Genomic DNA, 26,959 nt, shown 5'->3' with positions numbered 1-26,959 from the left:
ACAATTCTTACAGTCTGAGGTCGTATAACTGGGCTGTAGACTTTCTCAAAATCTATTCCTTCATGTTGATGAAAGCCTTTTGCTACTAGGCGTGCCGTGTAGCGTAATATATCCCCAACTGAGTTTTTCTTTATTGCAAAAACCCATTTACAAGGCACCACTGTGGAATTAGGTGGAGGAAGTTGTAAAGACCATGTCTTGCATCTCATAAGAGCATTGTACTCAGTTTGCATAGCTTTCTTCTAATGAGCAAACTGCATAGCATGCTTGGCATTTTTTGGTAATGTTTTCAAGCAATATGGATCAGTTGTAGTTGTGGAGATATAGGTTTTTGGCTTGGTAATGTCATTTTTTGACCGAATTATCATTTGATGAGTACATGTGGGATGAGAGGCAATAGTAGGTGCATTGTTAAAAGGGATATGGACTTCATTTTCACTAATTGGAATTGAGTTGGAAGGTGGATGGTCTGAGGTATAAGAAGGTACAGGAATATTATTTATAGTGTTGTCAATATGTATATGTTGAGAATGTGATGGGATGGGTATAAATGATGAGGGAATTGGAATCAGGGATTCAGATGGAGGAGTACTTGATGGTTGGAAATTTGGAGAGGATGCTGGTGTTTCTCTAAAATGCTCATTGTAAGGAAAGAGTTTTTCTTCAAAGATCACATGTCGAGCAAGGTACAATTTTTCAGATTTTGATAGACATTTATATCCCTTGTGTTGGTTGTCATAACCAAGAAATATACACAATTCTGATCTGTAATCCATCTTCCTCTTGTTGTATGACCTTAAATAAGGGTAGCATCCACACCCGAAGATCTTTAATGATTGATAATCTGGTTTTTGATGGAAAATAACCTCAAAAAGGTGACTTAGCTTGCAACACAGGAGTTGGTAGTCTATTAATAAGGTGAGCCGCAGTGGTGAAGGCATCTTTCCAGAATTGAAAAGGTAAGCCAGCTGTTGCAAGTATAGACAATCCCATCTCTGTGATATGTCTATGTTTGCGTTCAACACTATCTTGCTACTCATGTGTATATGAACAAGCCAACCTGTGAGCAATACCTTCATTTTGAAGAAAACATGTAAAAGCTTGTGATAAAAATTCTAAGCCATGATCGGTTTGAATAGATTTTAATTTGAAACCTGTTTGGACTTCCATTAAAGTTTTAAAATTCTGAAAAGAAGTTAAAACTTGAGACTTATGAGTCAATAGAAAAATACAAGTGAATTTAGAAAAAGCATCAACGAAGCACACATAGTATTTGAAATCATTTCTAGAAGCTATTGGTGAGGGTCCCCAAATATCACCATAGACCAATTCCAAGGGAGAAGTGTAACTGTGTTCAGAGGTTTGAAATGATTGTTTGTGCATCTTAGCAATAGAACAAAATTCACATACCAAATGAGTATTAGAGTTATAATCAGATTTGATATCACATTTCTTAAGAACATCAAGTACAGTTTTGATGCTACAATGTCCAAGTCTTTTATGCCATATTTCAAAATTATTGGGTGTACACAAAATAGACTTGAAAGCAAAAGGAGAAGAAATAGCAGTACAGGAATCATTATTATGATGGGCATTAGTATTAGTAGTATATGCTGAAGTAATAACATTAGATGAATCATTATTATGAATAGCATTAGGATGAGTAGTAGATGGAGATGATATAGTGGACACATCAACAATGATTTTATTATCAAAAGTCAGAGAATGTACAGACTTGGCATCAATAGCATTCTGAACTTCAGAATTTGGGGAGTTAACAGACTTAGACACACATTTATGCTCATTTTGAGAGGGCTCACATTTGTTTCTTGACACAACAACTGAATTTGTTGACAAACAAGAACTATTATAACAAGAGCCAGAATTTGAATCAGCAAAAGAAGACACAAGAGATTTATTCAAACACAATCTTGGAATAACTAAATCTTGAAGCTTATAAATTCCTCCCTCAGCAGTGCCTTGGAGAAGAAGCTTCCGGAAATCCTGATCACGCACAGCACAATAGTTAGGCCAGAACTCAAAATACACATGATTATCCGCTGCAAATTTCGAGACGCTTAAAAGATTTTGTGTGATAGTTGGTGCATGAAGAAGATTATTCAATTTGTAATACATATTATGAGAACTATCATATAACAAAGAGGAACCTATAGTAGGGACAGAAATACCTTGACCATTACCCACAAAGAGATCAAGACCTTGAGCATTATTGGTGGCAGTCATAAGATTGTTGCGATCATTAGTCACGCAGTGGCTTGCACCCGAATCAGGGTACCATGAAGATTCTGCCACAGAGGACGATGATGGTGCAGTGTAATATGCGCGAGGTTGGTGAAAATTGGAAGATGGTGGTGGTGGGACATAATTGCCAAAGGGGATTTGAGCGGCATTTTGAGAAGAGTTATTCTGGAAACTTTGGTCAAAACGGAAGTAACATGTTTGCACAACATGGCCAAGGCGGCCACAAGGCGTGGAGAGGAAAATCTTCCCCCTCTTCCAAATCTACCACCTCTGGCACGACGAACAAACGTGCCTCTACCATTATTGGGAAAGAACATGGATGACTGAGTTAAATTCGCCATGGGTATACCAGTTTCTGGTCACTTAAAGCGATCTAGCATATCTTCATATGCTAGCAAAAATGATTCTGCTTCAACTACAATAAAGGAAGATAACCTAGACATAACGGATGAGATATAACCTGAGAATTCTTCTGGAAGACCATAAAGAATAATTTGGATATGGTCATCATCAGGAGGTTGATATCCAATTGAGAAGAGTGCATCAACAAGCTTTTGAATTTTCTGAAGATATTTTTTCTCTGAACCAGTTTTTCTTACAGATCGCAGCTGTGACTTGAGACTTTGAATTCTGGTCTTGGATGTGGTAGTGAAGTAGGACTGAATGATGATCCATGCCTCATAAAACTAGGTGCATTGAACAATTCTGTTCTTGAACAAATCGGAAATTGAGGCAAGAATCCAAGTGAGAAGGGCAATATCCTTCTTCTTCCATTCCTTGAAAGTTTGCGATTCAGTGTTTGCGACTTTTTCGGCATCAATACTAAATCTTGAAGGGACTTTAGATCCATCGAGATGATCTTGCAACTCAAGAAGCTCAATCGTGAGAAGAACTTGTTGAGACCAACTAGAAAAATTATTTTTCGCCAATTTATCAATTAGAGGAACCAGGGAAACTTTGTTAAAATTGTCAGCAAGAATTAACGCCATTAATGAAAAATGATGAAGGAAATACAAATACAGATATTGAAGAACAAAGAGAAGAATAGATGATTACGGGAAGAATGAAAAAATTTTATGAGAATTCAGGCTCTTGATACTATATTAGGGTTGTACCAAGAAGCATAAAAGAGAATAGAGAGAGAACAGAGAAGGAGTAATGACTGAAATGAATTATATCACTCAAAGAACTTGGGCCTAGCTAGTTTATATAACATACACCCTTAGTAGACCTGAGAGAGTTAATTAATTCCTCTAAAAATTGAACAGTAAATTATATCTAACTCTATAACTATCTTACTCACTAACATGTAGTTAACTTTATGTACTTCTATTATAATTAATTATCATCAACATTAAACTAATAAAAAAATAATTTAGATAATACAATAACAGTCTATATGAATGCCAATCTTCCAACATATGGGATAAAGCAAAGAATAAAAGCCGATTCCATAGATCCTGAAAGAGTTAAGAGGCATTTGTTGGTTCTAGTTGAAGCTTTTGTGAAGCATTCACCTTTTCTTATTGCTTTGCTTCATGCTCTTGGAAAGAAATAGCTTCAGTTGCTTGATTGAGGAAATTAAATGTGTAGGCGATCTGGTTCTAAAACATCACCTATAACTAATTTTACTAGTGATTAAAATTAAATATTGTTTAAATTATATTATTTAAAATTATTTTTAGATAAATAATTATAAAAAAGGATATGAATGTAAACTTCGAGTAATTAGTGAATAATTAACTAATAAATTAATTATTAATCAAATAAATAAAAAAATAAAATTTTATAATTTAATATGATAGAGAAAATTAAAACAAAAATTTTGACACTAATTTCAAAGAATTTAGCCCAAAATTGAGCCAAACGGACCTAACCGAGCCCAGAATGGGCCCAAGGCCAACCTAAGCCCACAATACATAAGAGGATCAGCTCTTCTTCTTTCCCAAATAAGAGAAATACGATGAAAGCAAAGGGAAATGAGAAGAACACAAGTGAAATACCCCAAATCCTCACTCAAACTTCATTCCGCCATAACTTTCGATCCGGAGCTTCGATTAACGAGCCGTCAGCGGTCACGTGTTTGTCTCGGAATCCTCTACGAAACCCACCCAACAATTTGGTAAGGAATCAGCTTTTTCTCTCCCAATATCTCTCTCCTTAAATTCGAAAATGTTAGGTTCTTGGGCTTTGAGATTTTGTGATTTAATGATGTTAGGTGTGCTCAAGTAGTGCGGAATCACTGGGCCTTGTCCCAATTCCCTGTGGGTAAGGTGAGGAATCTTTAAACCTTGTGAAATTGTGTATATAGCAAACCCTATATTGATTTAGTGGTGTTTATATGATATTAGATGAAATTATATGTATTGGTGGCAAATTTGTGGAGTTGGAAGCTAAATTTTCTGTTTGGAAATATTCGGAGCTTTGGGTTTTATGGAACGGTGGTCATTTGTGGCGTTCCGAGCTTAGGGGAGAATTCGGCCAAGGTATGGTTTAGGTTTCACATATTTAATATATAATGTTTTGTGAAAACTTATGCTAGATGACCATAGGATAGGTTGAAATATATGAGTATATTTAATACTTAGTAACCTTGAATAGAATTGTGATATGGATTTGGTGTTGTTGGATGGATGTTGAATTGATGATTGTTGGTTTTATGACATGAATGTCTATGCTTAGAATAAGTATACCATGATTTAATTGATGCATTTGAAGGATTGATGTATGATATTGTTAAATGAAATTAAGGTATGATAACATGTGATGGTTGTTGTGGTGTTAAGGAAGGTGTACTGTATTGATGAATTAGGGGTATGGTAAGTTGGAGTGAAGTTGTTCTTTGAGAAAATTGAGGTTTTGAATTTGGTGAAAAATTAGTTTTTGGTCAAATTTTGGCGAGCTATAATTTGGCTTCCAACCCTCCAAATGATTTTAAATTTATTTTATATAAAAATTGGGTCCGTGAAGTTTACGCCGTTTAAAGAACGGAAGAAAAAGGATTCAAAACGAAAAAGTTATGCGCGTCGGAAGTTTGAAGTTAAAAACTGAAAATCTGCAGCTTTTGAAACTTAGTGAAATTTTTGGAAAAACGCATGTCCACGCGTACGCGTGACATGGAATTTTTGCGTACGCATATACCCCCTTCACGGACAAATACTACTGCCTGGTTTACATGCGTACGCGTAATCAGGGGATGCGTACGCGTCTTGGCCTAAACGCGTATCGACGCGTACGCGTGACCCACGCGTACCTATTTCAGCAAAATTGTATTTTATGTTTCCAAGCCTAATTTCAAACTTCTAAACCTCCGTTTTCATTCTTTTAGCCTAAACTATAGTAGTAAGTCTAGTAATGAGCTGAAGTTAGGAAAATGTGATAACTTGAGGGTGAAGTAATAATCTTAAATGATGAATTAGGTACAGATTGCGATGATATGAGGTGTATGTATGAGACCATGATAAACTATGGCTATAAAGAATGAATGTAAGGAAATGATAATGATATATGATGAGATTTGAGATGACTGTGTGTGGCCATAATGGTCGAGATGTGTGTGTGGCCGAAACGGTTGAGATGGCAAGGTCTGGGTGTGATCCCGCTTGCGTTTTAACTTGAAAATGTATTCGGATGGCAAGTTGAGGATGGAAGTTCCCTCTCTTGTCGTGATGAGGGTGTGGTGAAGGTGAAAAGGCACACTCCTTCGATGTAGAAAGACACACTCCTTCGTATCTCCTCCAGGAGAAGGTGGAAAGGCACACTCATTCGATGTGGAAAGGTACTCTCCTTCGTTTATGATCCTCTTGGAGATGCGCAACCTAGAGACAAATATCTGGGTTAGCTACCAGATGTGTCGGGTTCTGACAAAGTAACCGATGCGTGAGCTCACGGCTAGTAGGAAAGGCATGCATCATATGGATTTGTCTGTTTGCTTTGGTTTACTTTCTTGGGATTGCCTACTTGTTATTTCATGCTTAACTGCTATATGTTCTATTTGTTGTATCTGTATTCTACTTGCATTTACTTTGTTTGCTTTGTTTGCCTGTGTGGATCTTCTGGTATTTTAGAGGGAAGTTAAGGAAGGAGAATAATTGAGGGTTTTAGTGAGAGTTGAGTTAGAATGGAGAACCTTAGTGGACCACCCTGATTATGGCTTTTGTATTTGAATTCTTTAAGTTTTATAATCAAGAGCGTCGGAGTTCTAAGATTGCCTTTGACTTTCCCGGGACCTTATTTATTATATATGTGGGCACCTTAACCATACTAAGAATTTCCGGTTTTCATTCCATACAATATTGTTGTTTTTCAGATTCAGGTTGAGAAGCACCACTCTGTATTCTGGAGACTCGGGTGAAGCGAAGAACTTTTGGGGCTCGGAGACGTATTTTGTTTATATTTATGTATGTATATAGATTCTCTACCTTGTATTTTATGTTTGTCCCTCTTAGAGGTTGACTCGGAGAAACAGGTTGTCATTTTCTACTTTGGGTCATTTTGGGATTCTCTTATATATATGTATGTATATACTTATTTGCTTTGGCCGGTTCTAGCTTCGCAAGCCGAGTCAGAAGCCTTGCTATATGTATCTTTGGATTTCTTCTCTCATATTTATCGCTTACGTGAGTGATGCGATTTTCTAGTTAACGCTTTGCTTAACTTTTCTTCACAGGCTTCTAGATAAAATTTCTTTCAACTATTATTACTTTTAGAGGTCGTAATACCTTGCCACCTCAGCTTTATGACTTAAGCATAAGACTTTGTGTGGTAGGGTGTTACATTATTGTATCAGAGCAGTTCGTTCCCGTAGAGCCTGGGGAATAGACTGACTATACTTCTGAGCATACTCTGGCTGTGTGTACATGCTATTTAGGATGTCTTCTTGACATATATAGCATAAATGTTCATGAGCATTACCTTTAGAGATTTGAAGCACTGGACTTTAGATATTAAGACTGATCACCTTAATATCAACTGTTCGGTGTGGACAAGACCCAAAGAGCGTCTCGTGGACGCGAGTAAAGTGATACGGTTGATGATATGGTGACTGGTGTACGAGCAATTGCTGAAGGAATGGAGTGGATAATAGAGGAATTATGATGTAGGTGGTAATGAATTTGGTGGTGAAAGATAACCAAGGGATTCACATGATGGTGATTCATATGGGACTCGTTCAAAGGAGCATCGGGTTCTGATGTAAGATTATTCTCTCTTTCTCTGGGTTTTCGCTTTCATATTTCATGGCCCTATTCCTTTTGCTCTTTTAGGAGAAATATTTAGTTTGTCATGATGTTGTCCTAGTGCCTAGTATATTTTTTGTGAAACTGACCCTTGAATGTATATTTGTTTTATGAAGAATATTTTTAGTCATTATTGAATATGCCAATGATTGCTTTTGTTAATCTCTCCAATAAATAATCAATACAATATTTTTCTGTCCAAAATAAGTGTTCCTACATTTTCACTGCTCAGTATTATATCACTTCTTACTGTTGCTTTCATCAGTTAGCAATTCTTGTTCAATTAAAATTTATTTTGAAGTTTTGCTGCATGTCTCGTTATGATATTTCAACTTTGAAGGTCCCTGCTTCACCTTCTGGATATGAAAGGGAGAATTATAGGAATGAGAGGAGGCATCACAGAGATGAGTCCAGAAGTGGTAGCAGAAGACTGCAACATGTTGACAATTTTGAAAGTAAGGAGCCTTATTTTGTGCTTAATAATATCTGTTTTGCCCTTGTTTAGTTGATAATTGATCTGAGATACTTTAAATAGATGATTTTAAGCTGATCACTAACAAAATGTCTAGAAAGGTTCCATGGTTTCATTATGGTCGTTTCTAATAATATGCATGTACATCTTGTCATGTGTTCAGGATGAAGTGACTGATAAGTCCGAGTTTGGCGAAGAACACAAGTATGAGATTACTGAAAGCATGCGCGCAGAGATGGAATATGATGCTGACCGGGCATGGTAATTATGATAATTAAACTTCATTTTGAGAAGTATCCATTTTGAGGTTGTGTTAAATCCTTGTATTTGACATGTGTGGTGTTAAGTTCTTGGAAAATAATTTGGTTCCTTTTCTATGCTTGTCTTCTATAATACGTGCTCGGTCAAATTTAGGTTAAAATTTTAGTTCTTTGAAAAGATCCAAAATTTGAGATTTTGACACATCATACAAGTTTGACCTTCTGATAGGGTTGAAGTTATAGATGACCTTTTAAGCCTTAACATATATTGTGTAATTTTCAAACTTTCACTTTTTGATGTATAATACATCAATCTGATTAAGATTATCTTTGTGTAGGTATGATAGAGAGGAAGGTAGCACAATGTTCGATGGTGGAGATAACTCATCCCTTTTTTCTTGGAGACGAGGCTACCTTTCAAAAAAAAGAGGCTGAGCTTGCCAAAAGACTGCTAAATAACTAAACATTAAGAATTCTAATTATAATGTAAACTAATATTTGCTGCAAACCGTTATACACAGAGCTTCTTGTTACTTGCAAATTTTTCTTGGATAAATTAAAGATAGTTCCTCACTTCCTTGTCATAAGTAGAACTGATACATATTAAAACTGAAATGTCACATATGAAGATGTTCTATACACCGTGTTATATATCTTATATATGCAGCATGGATTGTGCATTGATTTTAGCAACTTGCATTTAGTTATCTTGTTAAAGTAATCAGGAGTTGTTAACAAATAACAGACTAGAAGAGATGGGACCAAGATGTCCCTTGCTCAGAGCAAGAAATTGTCTCAGCTCACAGCTGATAATGCTCAATGGGAGGACAGACAACTGCTGAGATCAGGAGCCGTTAGAGGTACAGAGGTTTAGACTGAGTTTGATGATGAGGAAGAACGCAACTTTATTCTTCTGGTGCATGGTAAATCTTCATCTGGCTAATTGATGTTTTATGCAGTTTGTATGGCATTCACCTCTTTGATTATTTTTTACCAACATTTACAGATACAAAACCTCCATTCCTTGATGGCAGAGTTGTCTTTACTAAGCAGGCAGAGCCAATTATGCCAATAAAAGATCCAACATCTGACATGGCTATAATTTCTCGTAAAGGATCTACTCTGGTCAGAGAAATACGTGAGAAACAGAGTTCAAATAAGTCTCGCCAACGTTTTTGGGAGCTTGCAGGCTCAAAACTTGGCGATATCTTAGGTGTTGAAAAGACAGCAGAACAGGTATTCTTCTGGAACAGTTGTGATCTTTGCTTTCTCTTACTGGTGTATAAAGACTTATCCTTTTTAAAATCCTTTCAAATGCAGATTGATGCAGACACTGCTACAGTGGGTGAACAGGGTGAAATAGATTTTAAGGAAGAAGCTAAGTTTTCACAGCATTTGAAAAAGGAAGAGGCTGTGAGTGATCTTGCCAAGTCAAAGAGTATTGCAGAGCAAAGGCAATATCTGCCCATTTTTTCAGTGCGAGATGACCTATTACAGGTTGGTTTTTTCTTTATTGTATGTGTATCTCATAATCAACTAAGAGAAAAAGTGGGAGATTAATATTAAAAATTGAATGTGGTACCCACAAAAACGTTTTGCCCTCTCACTTGTGAAGAAAGTGAGAAGCAAATAGAGCCAGTGGTTCATATATGTTGCAATAATTTGTTGATATACACTTGTGTAGGTAATTCGAGAAAATCAGATTGTGGTAGTGGTTGGAGAAACTGGCTCAGGAAAGACAACCCAATTGACACAGGTGCATTGTCCTTTTCTTTTCTTTTCAATTATTTACATGATCATGTTTGTCCAATCAAGACAGAAATTTGACATTTGAGTTTTCTGAACAGTATCTGCATGAGGATGGCTACACTATAAAAGGTATAGTAGGTTGCACCCAACCCAGGCGTGTGGCAGCTATGAGTGTGGCCAAGAGAGTCAGTGAGGAGATGGAGACAGAGCTGGGTGAGAAGGTTGGCTATGCTATACGGTTTGAGGATGTGACTGGGCCAAATACCATTATAAAGGTAAACACTTATTTTATGACACTGGAACTATTGTGCTATTGAGTGTGGTTTCTTTTCATTGTATTTATCCTTTGAGCATACACAAGTCTAGCATATACATTAGTTATGTGGACACATTATTAACTTTTGTTGCTATGTACTCTAAACTAAAATGGTTGAATTTTACAGTACATGACAGATGGGGTTCTTCTACGAGAAACACTCAAAGACTCTGATCTAGACAAGTATCGGTACGAAAATATTGAGAAAATTCACCCTCAACAATGACATTTATGGTGTTTCTGCAAAAAAAATAACGTTAGTATCTGAAACTATTGCAGGGTTATTGTCATGGATGAAGCCCATGAAAGATCATTAAACACGGATGTTCTTTTTGGAATATTGAAGAAAGTTGTAGCTCGGCGTCGTGATTGAAGTTGATTGTCACATCAGCAACTCTGAATGCACAGAAATTTTCACATTTCTTCGGAAGGTGAGTTTCAGCTCCTCAATCTTGTCTAATATCTCATTTTCCACATTTTGGTTGGTTCACGATCTAATTAGGGCATTCTTGCAGTGTGCCAATTTATCATATTCCTGGGAGAACATTTCCTGCGACTACATTATGGAGGAAAACTCCAGTTGAAGATTATGTTGAAGGTGCAGTGCAGCAGGCCATGAGGATTCACATTACTAGTCCTCCAGGTGACATTCTTATCTTCATGACTAGCCAAGATGAGATTGAGGCAGCTTGCTACGCCCTTGCAGAAAGAATGGAGCAGATGGTCTCTTCTTCAAAGAAAGCATTCCCTAAACTCTTGATTCTACCCATATACTCTCAGCTTCCTGCTGATTGCAGGCTAAGATATTCCAGAGAGCTGAAGATGGAGCCCGAAAATGCATCGTTGCCACTAACATCGCTGAGACATCATTGACTGTGGATGGTATCTTCTATGTCATAGACACAGGTTATGGTAAAATGAAGGTGTATAACCCAAGGATGGGAATGGACGCTCTCCAAGTCTTCCCCGTCAGCCGTGCTGCTGCTGATCAGCGTGCTGGTCGAGCTGGGCCTGGTACATGTTGTCGACTGTACACAGAGAGTGCTTACCTAAATGAAATGTTGCCCAGCCCTGTCCCTGAGATTCAAAGGACTAACCTCGGCAATGTGGTCTTGTTGCTGAAATCTCTTAAAGTTGATAATTTACTTGATTTTGATTTCATGGACCCACCTCCGCAAGATAATATTCTCAATTCTATGTACCAGTTGTGGGTATTGGGTGCCGTTAACAATGTGGGTGCCTTAACAGATCTTGGCTGGAAAATGGTTGAGTTTCCACTGGACCCTCCACTTGCCAAGATGCTTTTGATGGGTGAACAGCTAGGGTGCCTTGAGGAGGTTCTGACGATTGTTTCCATGCTTTCAGTACCGTCAGTTTTCTTTAGACCCAAGGACCGAGCAGAGGAGAGTGATGCTGCACGCGAAAGATTTTTTGTGCCAGAATCTGATCACTTAACCCTGTACAATGTCTATCAGCAATGGAAACAGCATGATTACAGAGGTGACTGGTGTAATGATCATTTTTTGCATGTTAAAGGTCTAAGAAAGGCCAGAGAGGTGAGATCCCAGCTGCTTGATATTCTCAAGACACTGAAGATCTCTCTAACCACCTGTTGGCCTGATACAGACATAGTCAGAAAAGCAATTTGCTCAGCATACTTCTACAATGCAGCAAGATTAAAGGGTGTTGGAGAGTATGTCAACTGCCGGACTGGGATGCCGTGTCATCTACACCCCAGTAGCGCACTCTATGGCATGGGTCACTGGTTCAACCGATGAGTTACTGGTTGAACCGGTTGATCCGGTCCTATGTAAATAAAAAATAAAAAATAGTTAAAAGTTTAAAATTAAAATTTAAAATACATATTTTTACTAACATTGTAAAAATATCAAGTTATTTTAAAACAATATGAAATATGAACAATAAATATTTTATTATTTTTACACTATCATAAATATTTTTATTTTGTTTTTATATTAAAATAACTATTATTTTTAAATTTTAATAATTTATTAATTAGTTTATATCTATTATACTATTAGATACTACAAATATTTATTAAAAAATAATATTAATAGATATTGTATAATTATAAAAAGATAAGTGAGTTTATAATTAAAATAAAAATAAATTAAATTAAAATAAATTATTTGATGAAAAATATCTATATGTATTATAATTTGCATAAATTTTAATAAGAAGTTTAGTGGTCTGGTGGTTGTAGAGTGTTTTTGTTTCCTTGAGGGCAAGGGTCCGAACCTTACCTCAAGCATTTTGGAAATATTTTCACTCCCAATAGTTCGGTCGGACCGGTTTGCACCAGTTCGATTCCTTGTACAGTCTAAACACCAAATTGGTATAGGATTCGGTTCATCGATTTTTCGGTTGAATCGGTCAGTCCGGTCCAATTTTTATAACAATGGTTTACCTTGTATTTTGTAATTTTTTTTTTTTGTTAAAGTAGTAGTTTTAGTTATACCAATGAGGAATTAATTGGGATATTTGAAATTCGACCCAAAATCTAGTTTATTTTTTATACCGATCCTTCCTAATGTAATTGGGTTATAAGAATTTTACGGACCGATTTGCACCGGTTCGATTCCTTGTACAGTCTAAACACCAAATTGGTATAGGATTCGGTTTACCGATTTTTCGGTTGAATCGGCCAGTCCGGTCCAATTTTTATAACAATGGTTTACCTTGTATTTTGTAATTTTTTTTTTGTTAAAGTAGTAGTTTTAGTTATACCAATGAGGAATTAATTGGGATATTTGAAATTCGACCCAAATATAGTTTATTTTTTATACCGATCCTTCCTAATGTAATTGGGTTATAAGAATTTTACCAATAATATAAAATTAGGTTATAGAAAAATCTTAAGACTTAGATGTAATAAAACTAAAGAGGTTTTTAGGTTGTTCTTTTCAATACCAAAAAAATATAAACTTATTTAGGTGACTTTCAATCAGCCCAAACACAAATTATAAAAATAATTAAAATGATTCAAATTTAGAGTTTGTATGGTCACTTAGCAAATTTCATCCTACATCACCCATAAGTTAACAAGATAACAAATAGTTGAAAAGTTTGACAAAAAAAAAACAAAAAATTTTTTTTTTTTTTTTGTTAAAGTAGTAGTTTTGGTTATACCAATGAGGTATTAATTGGGATATTTGAAATCTGACCCAAAATCTAGTTTATTTTTTATACCGATCTTTCTTAATGTAATTGGGTTATAAGAATTTTACCAATAATATAAAATTAGGTTATAGGAAAATCTTAAGACTTAGATGTAATAAAACTAAAGAGATTTTTAGGTTGTTGTTTTCAATACCAAAAAAATATAAACTTATTTGGGTGACTTTCAATCAGCCCAAACACAAATTATAAAAATAATTAAAATGATTCAAATTTAGAGTTTGTATGGTCACTTAACAAATTTCATCCTACATCACCCATAAATTAACAAGATAATAAATAGTTGAAAAGTTTGACAAAAAAAAAAAAAAACAAAATAGCTAGGAAGAAAATAAAACAAAAAATAACAAAGCTTCTTATTAATAATAATTTATTATTTCATGAATATATGTATGTAATATATATAAACCACTATTGGAATTTGAAAGAAGTTAAGATGTTCTTGAATTTAGACAAAAGAGTCAAAATTTGCGTTAATGCCACTATATATATATATTAAAGACAAACTTTTATACATATTTCTATATTTATATATAGAGGTGATATCAGTCATAAATTAAGATATGAATCAACCAACTGAGAATTTGTTAGTCACCAGTTATTGTAATTGCTGCATTGGATTCATGTGAATGTGTCCAAGAGAAGAGGATCATATTTTTAAGAACGAAGTCATGGAAACATTGCTTTTAAATTCAAATGAAATAACGTAGTTTAACTGTCTAAGTACAGAAAAAAGATTTGTATTTGAGGCTGGTAGACCATTGGGTTTGAATAAGGTTCAAGGATTTAGCCTAAAGAAAAAAAATATTCAAATTTACAAAGTAACAAAAATATAATATAATTAGACTATTTGAAATTCGACTCAAAACCTAGTTTGTTTTTTATACCAATCCTTCCTAATGTAATTAGGTTACAGGAGTTTTACCAAAAAATAAAATTAGGTTATAAAAAAATCTTAGGACTTAGATGTAATAAAACTGGCTCAGGATAATAAAGAGGCATTTAGACTGTTCTTTTCAATACCAAAAAAAATATAACCTATTTGGGTGACTCCCAATAAGTCCAAATACAAATTATAAAAACAATTAAAATGATTCAAATTTAGAATTTATAAGGTTACTTAGCAGATCTCATTCCACATCACTCATAAGTTAACATGATAACAAATAGCTGAAAAGCTTGACCAAAAAATAAAAACAAAATAGCCAGAAAAAAATAAAACAAAAAATAACAAAGCTTCTTATTAATAATAATTTATTATTTCATGAATATGTGTATATAATATATGTAAACCACTATTGAAATTTAGAAGAAACTAAGATGCTCTTGAATTTAGATAAAAAAGTCAAAGCTTGCTTTGATGCTACTTAATATATATATACAAAAACTTCCATACATATTTCTATATTTATATATAGAGGTGATGTGAGTTATGAATTAGGATATGAATCAACCAACTAAAAATTTGCTCGTCACCAGTTGTTGCAATTCAAGAGAAAAGAATCATGTTTTTAAGAACGAAGTCATGAAAACAATGCTTTCAGGTTCATATGAAATAACGTAGTTTAACTGTATAAGTACAGAAAAAAGATCTGTATTTGAGGCCAGTAGATTGTTGGATTTAAATAAGGTTCAACGGTTTAGTCTAAAGAAAAAAAAAATATTTAAATTTGCAAAGTAACAAAAATATAATGTAATTGGACTATTTGAAATCTGATCCAAAACCTAGTTTATTTTTTATACCAATCTTTTCTAATATAATTGGGTTACAGGGTGTTTTACCAAAATACAAAATTGGGTTATAGAAAAATCTTAGGACTTAGATGTAATAAAACTGGTTCAGGATAATAAAGAAGTATTTGAGCTGTTCTTTTCATACCAGAAAAAATATAAATCTGTTTCGGTGACTCCTAATAAGCCCAAACACAAATTATTAAAACAATTAAAATTATTTAAATTTAGGGTTTGTAAGGTCACTTAGTAAATCTCATCCCACATTACCCAAAAGTTAACAAGATAACAAATAGTTAGAAAATCTAACCAAAAAATTAAAAACAAAATAGCTAGAAGAAAAATAAAACAAAAAGTAAAAAGCTTATTATTAAAAAAATTTATTATTTCATGAATATGTGTATATAATATATGTAAATCAATATTGGAATTTGAAAGAAGTTAAGATGCTCTTGAATTTGGACAAAAGAGTCAAAGCTTGCTTTAATGCTACTTAATATATATATTAGAGACAAAAAATTTTAAACATATTTCTATATTTATATATAGAGCGATGTCAGTCATAAATTAGGATATGAATCAACCAACTGAGAATTTGTTAGTCACCAGTTGTTGTAATTACTGCATGCAGTTCATGTGAATGTGTCTAAGGGAAGAGAATTGTATTTTTAAGAACGAAGTCATGAAAACATTGCTTTCAAATTCATATGAAATAACGTAGTTTAACTGTCTAAGTACAGAAAAAGGATCTGTATTTGAATATGGTAGACCATTAAATTTGAATAAGGTTCAAGAGTTTAGCCTAAAGAAAAAAATATTCAAATTTGCAAAGTAACAAAATATAATGTAATTGGGCTATTTAAAATCCGACCCAAAATCTAGTTTGTTTTTTATACCAATCCTTTCTAATGTAATTGGGTTACAGGAGTTTTACCAAAAAATAAAATTGGGTTATACTGACACAGGATAATAAAAAAGTATTTGGGCTGTTCTTTTCAAAATCAGAAAAAATATAACCTATTTGGGTGACTCCCAATAAGTCCAAACACAAAAATTTCTTATTAATAATAATTTATTATTTCATGAATATGTGTATGTAATATATGTAAATTACTATTGAAATTTGGAAGAAGTTAAGATGTTCTTGAATTTAGACAAAAGATTCAAAGCTTGCTTTAATGCTACTTAATATATATATAGAAAAAGAACAAAAACTTCCATACATATTTTTATATTTATATGTAGAGGTGATGTCAGTTATGAATTAAGATATGAATTAACCAACTGAGAATTTACTTGTCACCAATTGCATGCGGTTCATGTGAATGTGTCCAAGAGAAGAGAATCGTGTTTTTAAGAACGACGTCATGGAAACATTGCTTTCAAGTTCATATGAAATAACGTAGTTTCACTGTCTAAATATAGAAAAAGGATCTGTATTTGAGGCCGGTAGACTGTTGGATTTGAATAAAGTTCAAGGGTTTAGCCTAAAGAAAAAAAATATTCGAATTTGCAAAGTAACAAAAATATAATATAATTAAGCTATTTGAAATTCGACCCAAAACCTAGTTTGTTTTTTATACCAATTCTTCCTAATGTAATTGGGTTACAGGAGTTTTACCAAAAAATAAAATTGGGTTATAGAAAAATTTTAGAACTTAGATGTAATGAAACTGGCTCAGGATAATAAAGAGGCATTTGGGCTTTCTTTTCTTTACCAGAAAAATTATAAACCTATTTGGGTGACTCCCAATAAGCTAAACACAAATTATAAAAACAATTAAAATGATTTAAATTTTGGGTTTATAAGATTACTTAACAAATCTCATCCCACATCACCCGTAAGTTAACAAGATAACAAATAGTTGAAAAATTTGACCAAAAAAATAAAAATCAAATAACTAGAAGGAAAATAAAACAAAAAGCAACAAAGTTTCTTATTAATAATAATTAATTATTTCATAAATATGCGTATATAATATATGTAAACCAGCCACTATTAAAATTTGAAAGAAACTAAGATGCTCTTGAATTTAGAGAAAAGAGTCAAAATTTGTTTTAATGCTACTTAATATATATATATATATATATAGACAAAAACTTTTGTAACGTATATATATATATAGACAAAAACTTTTGTAACGTATTTTTATATTTATATAGAGAGGTGATGTTAGTCATAAATTAGGATATAAATTAACTAACTAAAAATTTGTCAAGTAGTTACTAGCTGTTGCAATTCCTGCACTCGATTCATATGAATGTGTTCAAAAGAAGAGGATCGTGTTTTTAAGAACGAAGTTATGAAGACATTACTTTCAATTTCATATGAAATAATGTAGTTTAATTGTTTAAGTACAGAGAAGGAGTCTAAATTTGGGATTGATAGATTATTGTTCAGTTTGAAAAGGATTTAAGGGTTTAGCCTAAAGAAAAATTAAAAAAATATTCAAATATGCAAAGTAACAAAAATTACTATTTTTAAATTATAAAAATTCATATTATGCTGTTTAGTATTATTTTTGAAAAATATTTTTAATTTTTTAAAAAGTTAATTTAAAATTTTTAAAAAATATAAAAATATTACTTTTCTCATTTTCGATGGGTTATTTTATCAATTTTATTTAAAAAAATTTTGACTTCAAAATAAAAAAAAAGCTCTATGAAAAATATTTTCTGTTTTTATTAAAAATACTGGCTCTCCACCACCATCTTCAGATCATGTTTAATTGTTTACCGTCCTTCCACCATAATTTTCACACAATGTTCTATCTAAACTATCTGAAGCATATGTCCTTTTCATGTATTTTTTTTATCATTCTGTCTCTCTATTTTTATTATTAAATTTGTATTTAAAATTATGTGTGGTATGAAATCTCAACTTTAATTTTATTTTTTTTCATGTGATTTTGTTTTTATATATATAGCTTGCTATTTTTTTATAATTGTTAAAGCAAGTTCTCAACCCCATAAAAGAGGAGAAAATTCTAGTAAAAATAGCACATAAAATTAGCACATAAAATTAGGTGATGTTAGTCATAAATTAGGATATAAATTAACTAACTAAAAATTTGTCAAGTAGTTACTAGCTGTTGCAATTCCTGCACTCGATTCATATGAATGTGTTCAAAAGAAGAGGATCGTGTTTTTAAGAACGAAGTTATGAAGACATTACTTTCAATTTCATATGAAATAATGTAGTTTAATTGTTTAAGTACAGAGAAGGAGTCTAAATTTGGGATTGATAGATTATTGTTCAGTTTGAAAAGGATTTAAGGGTTTAGCCTAAAGAAAAATTAAAAAAATATTCAAATATGCAAAGTAACAAAAATTACTATTTTTAAATTATAAAAATTCATATTATGCTGTTTAGTATTATTTTTGAAAAATATTTTTAATTTTTTAAAAAGTTAATTTAAAATTTTTAAAAAATATAAAAATATTACTTTTCTCATTTTCGATGGGTTATTTTATCAATTTTATTTAAAAAAATTTTGACTTCAAAATAAAAAAAAAGCTCTATGAAAAATATTTTCTGTTTTTATTAAAAATACTGGCTCTCCACCACCATCTTCAGATCATGTTTAATTGTTTACCGTCCTTCCACCATAATTTTCACACAATGTTCTATCTAAACTATCTGAAGCATATGTCCTTTTCATGTATTTTTTTTATCATTCTGTCTCTCTATTTTTATTATTAAATTTGTATTTAAAATTATGTGTGGTATGAAATCTCAACTTTAATTTTATTTTTTTTCATGTGATTTTGTTTTTATATATATAGCTTGCTATTTTTTTATAATTGTTAAAGCAAGTTCTCAACCCCATAAAAGAGGAGAAAATTCTAGTAAAAATAGCACATAAAATAAAATAACAAAACATACATGTCATATATTTTACATTTGTTTTCTATTTTTACACCTATCATATCATACACAATTAAATACTAAACACTAACTACGCAATAATTTTTTTGACATTATCATCAAAATTATTGTGAATTAAAATTTTATTAAAAGGTATTTGTTATCATTATTATTTTAATATCTATTTTCTTGTATAAAAAATTATATTTTTTGATTCATTTCTTCAAATACTATAACTTTAAAATATTTCTGATCTATAATTAAAAATTTAAACACAAAATAATTTATTTATAAGCTATTATTAATAAAAAAATTATATTTTAAACTTTTTTTTAATTTATTTAAATTATTTATTCAATTAGATTGCCAGTTTACTTTCAAATATAATAGTTGGTCATATTAAACCTAGGTCACACACCCAAAAATATAACATCAACCACAATAAAAGCTCGGGGCGTCTCAATGAAGATTAACACAAATCGAAAAAGTTCTACGTGCATTATATATAAATATTATTTTTTTTAATATTATATATAATATTAAAAAGATAATATCTAAAATTATTTTATATATTATAATATTTATAATTTTATATCTATAATATTTATAATGATGTATCTCTTATATTTAAAATTGTATAATTATTTTAATAATAAATATTAAATAAAATAATTTTAGATTGAATTTGAGCTGATTATTTTTTATTATTTCAATTATAGCTACTATTAGTTTATTGATTTCTAGATGAAAAATGTGCGGTTCATATGTCAAAGTTGATCTACTATTAGTTTACTTACCCTACTCCTTCAATTCTTTTCATCTTTAAATAATTTTGAGGAAAAGAGACCCAATGAAAGTTTATCTTGGCATGAATGATAAAATTAAATAAACTAGTACTATTATATATATTTAAAATTATTTAATATATGCACACACAAATTAAGATAATTTTATTTGGTTTGAATTGATAGATTGAGAGTCTTAATTTCTCTTTAGTTAAACAATTTAATTGAAAAATTATGTGATTTTTGTCGTATACAATAGCATTTTATATATTATTATATTATAATATCCAGAAAAATATAGAATTTATCAAATTAATAAAGTAAGTAGTATATTTATGATGCTAATGGTGGTTGCAAGCATGACATATTTATATGTGGTGTCATGGTAAAATGGAGACGCGTGGAGTTGAAGATAGATTTGAATATGAGATTTGTAAAGTGACTTTGTTGTTTCTATTTTGTTGTTTTGCAGAGATTAAATAATTAGGAGATAAGCAATAAATTAGAGATGATTAAGTAATGGACCAATTAATGAGTTGAGATGTGTGATGTTGATTCAAAATAAATGAAAAATAAGGAGAATTCCAAAAAAAATAAGATCCCAAAAAATTTCAAGCAGCTACATGAAAGACATGAACTGAGAATCCTAACCTAAATGTATTCTTCTTGAAGTAATTTAAAGTCAGCAATTATTTTATTTTGATATTAAAATTTTATATTCTATAAAAATATTTTACTTTTGTAGTAATTGATAGTTTGTATTTATTTTTAGGTTTTTTAAAATTTTTGAAAAAATTGATTTTAATTAATAGAAAATGTTATAAATTATTTAACTAGACACATTATAAATTATGAGTATATTAAATCAAACATAATAATTAAACATAGACTCTTTCTCTCTGTATTGACATTCATTTCATATTTCTCTCTACGTTTATATTCCACGAAAACTAAAGTTGATAAAATTATATAGTTTGAATAAATTTTGTAACATTATGAAAAATACATGGCTATTTATAAGTAAATGTAATTAAAAAGTTAACACTATAATATTATTCAAATAAAACATATATTGTTATTATATACACATTTTAGTACTTTTTTATTTAATTTAAAATTTTTACTGTTTATCCTTGTAATATATATTTTCATTTTTTTAGATGTTTTTAATTTATAAGTAAATTTAATTAAAAATATAATACTACAATATTATTCAAATAAAAAATATATTATTGTGTTGTACATATTTCATTATTTTTTGATTTAGTTTGAAATTTTCACTGTTTATATTTATAATATATATTTTTATTTTCTTTAGATATTTATTAAAAATGTTTAGAGTGAATACTAATATTATGATTAATAATTAGAATTAAAATTCAACTGTATTAAAACCAAATTTTCTTGAATTAATTTTATAACTGTTAATAAATATAATAATTAATTATTTTTATTTGTGTAACAATCTTAATACTTAATCACATATAAACAAAAAAAAAAATAACTAAATTAAATACTAGTTTAAATTCAAATTAACTCTTCATAAAAACTACATACAATAATTTTTATTAAGGATGCCATGTTGCACGAGATATGTTCTCCCATCTGAGTAGTTTAAAAGGTTCGCTGAAAATTAAAAATATCATATAAGGAGAGTAGTTTATTGAAAAAAAGAGGTTATATTATGGAGAGGTGAAGTTTCACTGTAGACTCAATGGAAAGTGGTAGATATAACTTTTATGTTGTGAGGAAGGATAGGGTTTCCGGAATTTACATGAAATGGGTTGATTGTGAGAAGCAAGTTTTGAGTTTCACGAGAGAAAGCATACATTCAGGCAGGATTCTCAGTTCATGTCCCTCATGTAGCTGCTTGGAATTTTTTGGGACCTTCTTTATTTTTTTTTGAAAGCCTCCTTATTTTTCATTTATCTTAGATCAAAATTACACACCTCAATCCATCAATTAACCCATTAATCATCTCTAATTTATTGCTTACTTCCTAATTATTTAATCTCTACAAAACAACAAAATAAAAACAATAGAATCAGTTTATAAATTTCGTACTTAAATTTATCTTTAACTCCACGCGTCTCTATTTTATCATGACACCACATATATAAACATGTCATGCTTACAACCAATATCTGTATTTTATTGATTGAGTTATAGAGAGAGGGATGTACATCTTATACAAAGATATGTGAAGTCATGTCCATGCGAAGATGTTCAAGTGCTGTGGTCAATATTGGTTGAGTCTGGGGCCACCATTACTTAAATTCTTCCTTGCCCTCTAAATAAATAATGACTCTCTCATTTAATTACCTTGCATACAACAAGCAGATTATACGTAGATATATACAAAAATATATTAATGCAATTTCCCATCATGTACATATTTCTCGTTGCCTTTCTTATTGTGTTTATTGAAGAGAGAAGCAGCTTGCATTGAGAGTTACAAGAACTAAATCATTGACCCTATACATACTATAATCGGTAACAAAAATGTTTAGTAACTAAAAAGAAATTAGTTAAAAATAACTATAATTTATCTTATTTAGTATTTATTAATAGATACGATAATTAATGAATGTTAAATAAGATAAATTTTGATTTTTTTTGTTGTCTCCCTAATATTATCGAATCGGTAATACTAAAAAGAAAAAAAAAATGTTTGCTATGGTGCCTAAAAAGTATTGCCTAATTACTAAAATAGGTAAAATAATTAATTTTAAATTTAAAAGTATAAAAGTTAAAAAATTTTAAATATTTTAAAGTTATTATAAAAAATAATTTAGGCAAAAGTTAGGCACCAAACAAAAAACACTATAGAATTGGCCAAAAAAACAGCCAGAACTTATTTTATTTAATATTCATTAATTGTCACAACAAATAGCGAATACTAAATAAGACAAATTTTAACTATTTTTGATTAATTTTTTTTATTATTAAACATTTTTGTACTATAATATACTCGAATTTAATGGCTCGGACTTCACTTAAATTTCTTTCCACACTCCAATAAGAATCTTCACCGTGATTAATTCATTAATAATAACTATTGCAAGAGTTATCAAAAGAGAGAATCAAGACAATAATGCATGTGGGACCATGAGTGTTCAAAAATTGCTCAAACCCTTGCAAACACACACGTTCTTGAGCTCGTATATATGAAAGAGAATCTGAGCCACATGCAATAGCAACACATATTCTTTACAGTCACATCCACCCTAATTTGTTTTTCATTAATGCATCTATATATAAGAGTGGGAACCAAAGTAAAGAGTGAAAGAAGTGATGTTAACGATAAGATTAAAAGAAACTAGACATGTATTATTTTTATGTACATTAAGAGGAGAGTACACTCTTTAATCTTTATATAAAATTATTACTACCTTTTTTTTTTTTTCTAGTATTCTATACAATTTGTTCTTGCTTATTAGGGAATAGGGATTGAAAGGTAATCAAGCCAAATATACTAAATAATACTAATTGATCATAATTATATTCTAACACTTTTATTAAAAAACAGAACTTACGAGTAGAAACGCAAAATTTACACAAATAAAATATATGAAAAAATACTATATATTTTATTAAAAAAATGTGTTATAACAAGATTTTAAAATGAAAATGTTTGGTAACTAAAATAAATTAGTTAAAAATAGTCAAAATTTATTTTATTTAATATTTATTAATTATTATAATAATTAATAAATAATAAATAAGATAAGTTTTATTTTTTTTTATCACCTTAGTTTACAGTTCTAAAATTGGATAACCATTTATTATAATATTGGAAAATGCTCACAACATGAGTGGTTACATTGGTTTATTGTAACATGTCGATAATTTTGGAGGTAAAAGAAGAAGATAATTTTTACATTTTTTGAACTTACTCAAGATTCGAATTCTTGTACAACACTTGATGAGACAAGATTCGAATTCTTGTACAACACTTTATGAGACACCTAAGTCTTTCATTTGGATTTAAGTCTTGGCTGCACTATAATATCCCATTTAATGAATATAAATCTGTGATTTCATTCTTTTGGGTTTAGGTCTCGTAGGTTTTCCAAAAACAAATGAAAAATGAATACTTACCATAAAAACAAAAATGAATATAAATAGTACTTGAGTAAAGGACAATAATAATATTGAATGAAATTTTAAAGACCATTTATTATCATTTTTTGTCAAAGTAATTGATGGGAGCATTCAATGGGAATATTAAGTGCTCATTATTTATTTATTATTATACAAGAAAATCTTATATTATTTATTTATTATTTATATAAAAATGTATAACAAATTGAATATGTTATAAATAAAATTGTAAATATAATAATAAAATAATAATATTATAGTATACATTGTGCTGTTTGAATTGGATTGGATCGGTTATAAAAAGTATATCCGAAATTCGATTCGATCCAGCGATTTGTAAAAAAATAGAATCTAATCAAATTCAAATTAGTGCAGTTTTAATCGGTTTTCAATTTGAATTGAATTGGATAACAATTTAATTTGGATCAGTTTAAATTTAAACACCATACTAAAAACCTATTTAATAAGCCTTTTTATGTCTAACTCGATTCACTACGGTGTTTATAACTTTATATATAAAAAATAAAAAATATTTAGATTTGTTTAATTTTAAATATCTATCAAAGAGGAAAAAATGTTAAAATAGAAGGGAGAATTTTACCTTCATATTAATTATTATAAATTTTTTAAAAATATAAATCATCAAAAGATTTTATAAATTTACTTAATTAAGAATGACTAGATGTCAAGAATTTTAGTATAGATTTTTTCTATTTTTATTTATCTTATACTGATTTTTTTTATTAATATAATCATATAAATTTTTGTATTGTCATAAAATTTTAATTTTATTCCAAAAACTTATAATGATAAAAAGAGAGACAAAAATAGTTATATTTAAAAGAAAAATATTATTTATACTTAAAATATTTTTTATATCTATATAAAATAACAATTATTACTATTAAATTGTGTATTTAAATTATTTTTTAGTAAACAAAATAAAAAAAAGCACATATTTATTTGTTAAAGAAGTATTTGTATCAAAATAGTATTTATTATAAAAAAGATAGACATAACAAAATTGTGTTTAAAACAAGGAGATAAGAATATATTATTTAATTGAATTGAACATTTGAAATTATATTATATTTTTTTGTGACTACAAAATTATGCTATGTATATCTATTAACAAAATTTTAATCCATAACCAAAATAATTTCAGTGTTAAAATAATAGTCATATTAAAGTGTAGAAAGCAAATATGAATAGAGGAGTTAATATTAACGTCAAATGTTATTGTATTTATTGTTTAAGAAAAAATAAAATAAAAAAGGGAATATTAATGTTTTTTTTTTCTTATTTTATTTTTTCTCTCTCTCATGTTAATGTTTTTTTTTTTATCTTACAACTGATAATTGAAGTTCGTGTCAGAATATGACGTATATGTGTTTGACTACTTATTTCATCGATGTGGACTAGAAGTTGTAAAAGAAAATACTAAATTTTTGCCAAATCACCGACCACACGGGAGAGATTATGGCTCAAAATGTTGAAACTTGCTTGAATAGCTGGAAGTTGAACAAGATCTTGAGTTTGACAGTTGATAATGCATCGTCTAACGATGTAGGAGTTATGTATTTACAAAGAAGACTAAAATCTTGGAAGAGTTCAGTTTTAAATGGAAAGTATCTCCATATGCGGTGTTGTGCGTATATTTTAAACCTGATTGTGAAGGATGGATTGAAGAAGATTGATGATTCGGTCGCCAAAATTTGAGATGCTGTGAAGTATGTCAGATCTTCAAATTTAAGATTAATTAGGTTTAAGGCATGTATTTCACAAGAGAATATTCTACATAAGACTCTTGTTTGCCTAGATGTTGAAACGCGATGAAACTCTACATACTTCATGTTAGTAGCAGTCTTAAAGCATCAGAAGGCATGTAAGCTATTAGAGATGCAAGACAAAAAATTTGTTGAAGAATAAAACAAGGGAAGAGGGCTACCTTCAATTCAAGATTGGGATTATACTAAGTCCGTCTTACCATTTTTAGAGATGTTTTACGATGCTACACTTCGCATCTCTGGATCTTCTTATGTCACTAGTAACTTATACAAGAAAGAAGTGTTTGCTCTATGAAGGAGGATTCAACAATATCGTGATGATAATGATTTGAGCATAAGCCTTATGGCAAGTAAGATGAAAGCAAAATACAGGAAACGAGATAACTTGCATGCGAAGAAATATTAAAACGATAGGTATAACTAAACAGAAAGTGGGAATAGAGGGTCAAAAGTACAAAATAACAAGCTCCTAACTTAGCATGCGAAGCTCAGGTTGGCTGGAGAATATTTACATATATATATATATCCCAAAACCCAAAATACATAGCCAAAAATCCTAACTCTCCATAAACCTCTAAGAGGAGTAAAATAAACACGTTATTCAGAGAGAAAGTTAAGTACATATATACATAACTGTACATCAAAATAAAACCTAGAAACTACTTCGCTTCAAAAGTTCAGACGTCTAGCGAGGTGCCTTTCGACCTGCATCTGAAAAATAATAACACAGTATGGGGTAATAATAGGAGGTTCTCAGCATGGTAAAAGTGCCACGCACATAGTATATAAGGTACTGGAAAATGTCAGAGGCAACCCTAAAACGCCAACACTCATATTATAAAGCTTAAAATACTAAACAGAAACCATAAAAAAGGTGGTTATCTAAAGAGTTCTAAGTCTAGCTTAAACTTAAACTTATTACTAAGTCACTTTCACATTTCCTCCGTTCCTCCATCCCCGGTGAGTTTACAACGACAGACAAACAGAGAATTGCAAGCACAGGTAGCAGACAAGTAGTACAAGTAACAGATATAACAAATAACATAATATATTCAGCTAGGCATTTCCAAATAATGCATAACAAACAAAGCAAACATAATGCACATGATGAATGCCTGTCCTATGGCTGATGAGGCTCATCTGTCGATTATTAAGCCAACCCAACAAGTCCGGTTTGCTAAACCCTGGAC

General features: G+C 30.5%; 1 protein-coding gene and 1 pseudogene across 1 annotated transcript; both read left to right on the top strand.

The window, feature by feature from the left end:
- The first annotated feature begins 4,229 nt into the window (after window positions 1–4,229).
- On the top strand, window positions 4,230–6,843 carry LOC107647871 (uncharacterized). Its single transcript, XM_016351919.2, has 4 exons — window positions 4,230–4,384; window positions 4,481–4,535; window positions 4,614–4,748; window positions 6,572–6,843. The coding sequence occupies exons 1-4, from the start codon at window positions 4,242–4,244 to the stop codon at window positions 6,614–6,616; spliced, it is 378 nt and encodes a 125-aa protein (XP_016207405.1). The 5' UTR covers window positions 4,230–4,241; the 3' UTR covers window positions 6,617–6,843.
- Window positions 6,844–7,390: 547 nt separating this feature from the next.
- LOC110263091 (pre-mRNA-splicing factor ATP-dependent RNA helicase DEAH7-like) lies at window positions 7,391–12,089 on the top strand (annotated as a pseudogene).
- The last annotated feature ends 14,870 nt before the right edge of the window (window positions 12,090–26,959 follow it).

The sequence above is a fragment of the Arachis ipaensis genome, chromosome B6 (assembly GCF_059453495.1).
Source record: "Arachis ipaensis isolate K30076 ecotype BB chromosome B6, ASM5945349v1, whole genome shotgun sequence".
NCBI classification, from domain to species: domain Eukaryota; kingdom Viridiplantae; phylum Streptophyta; class Magnoliopsida; order Fabales; family Fabaceae; genus Arachis; species Arachis ipaensis.
The sequence above is the reverse complement of the archived record's forward strand: the minus strand, read 5'-3'. Positions and strand labels throughout refer to the sequence as shown.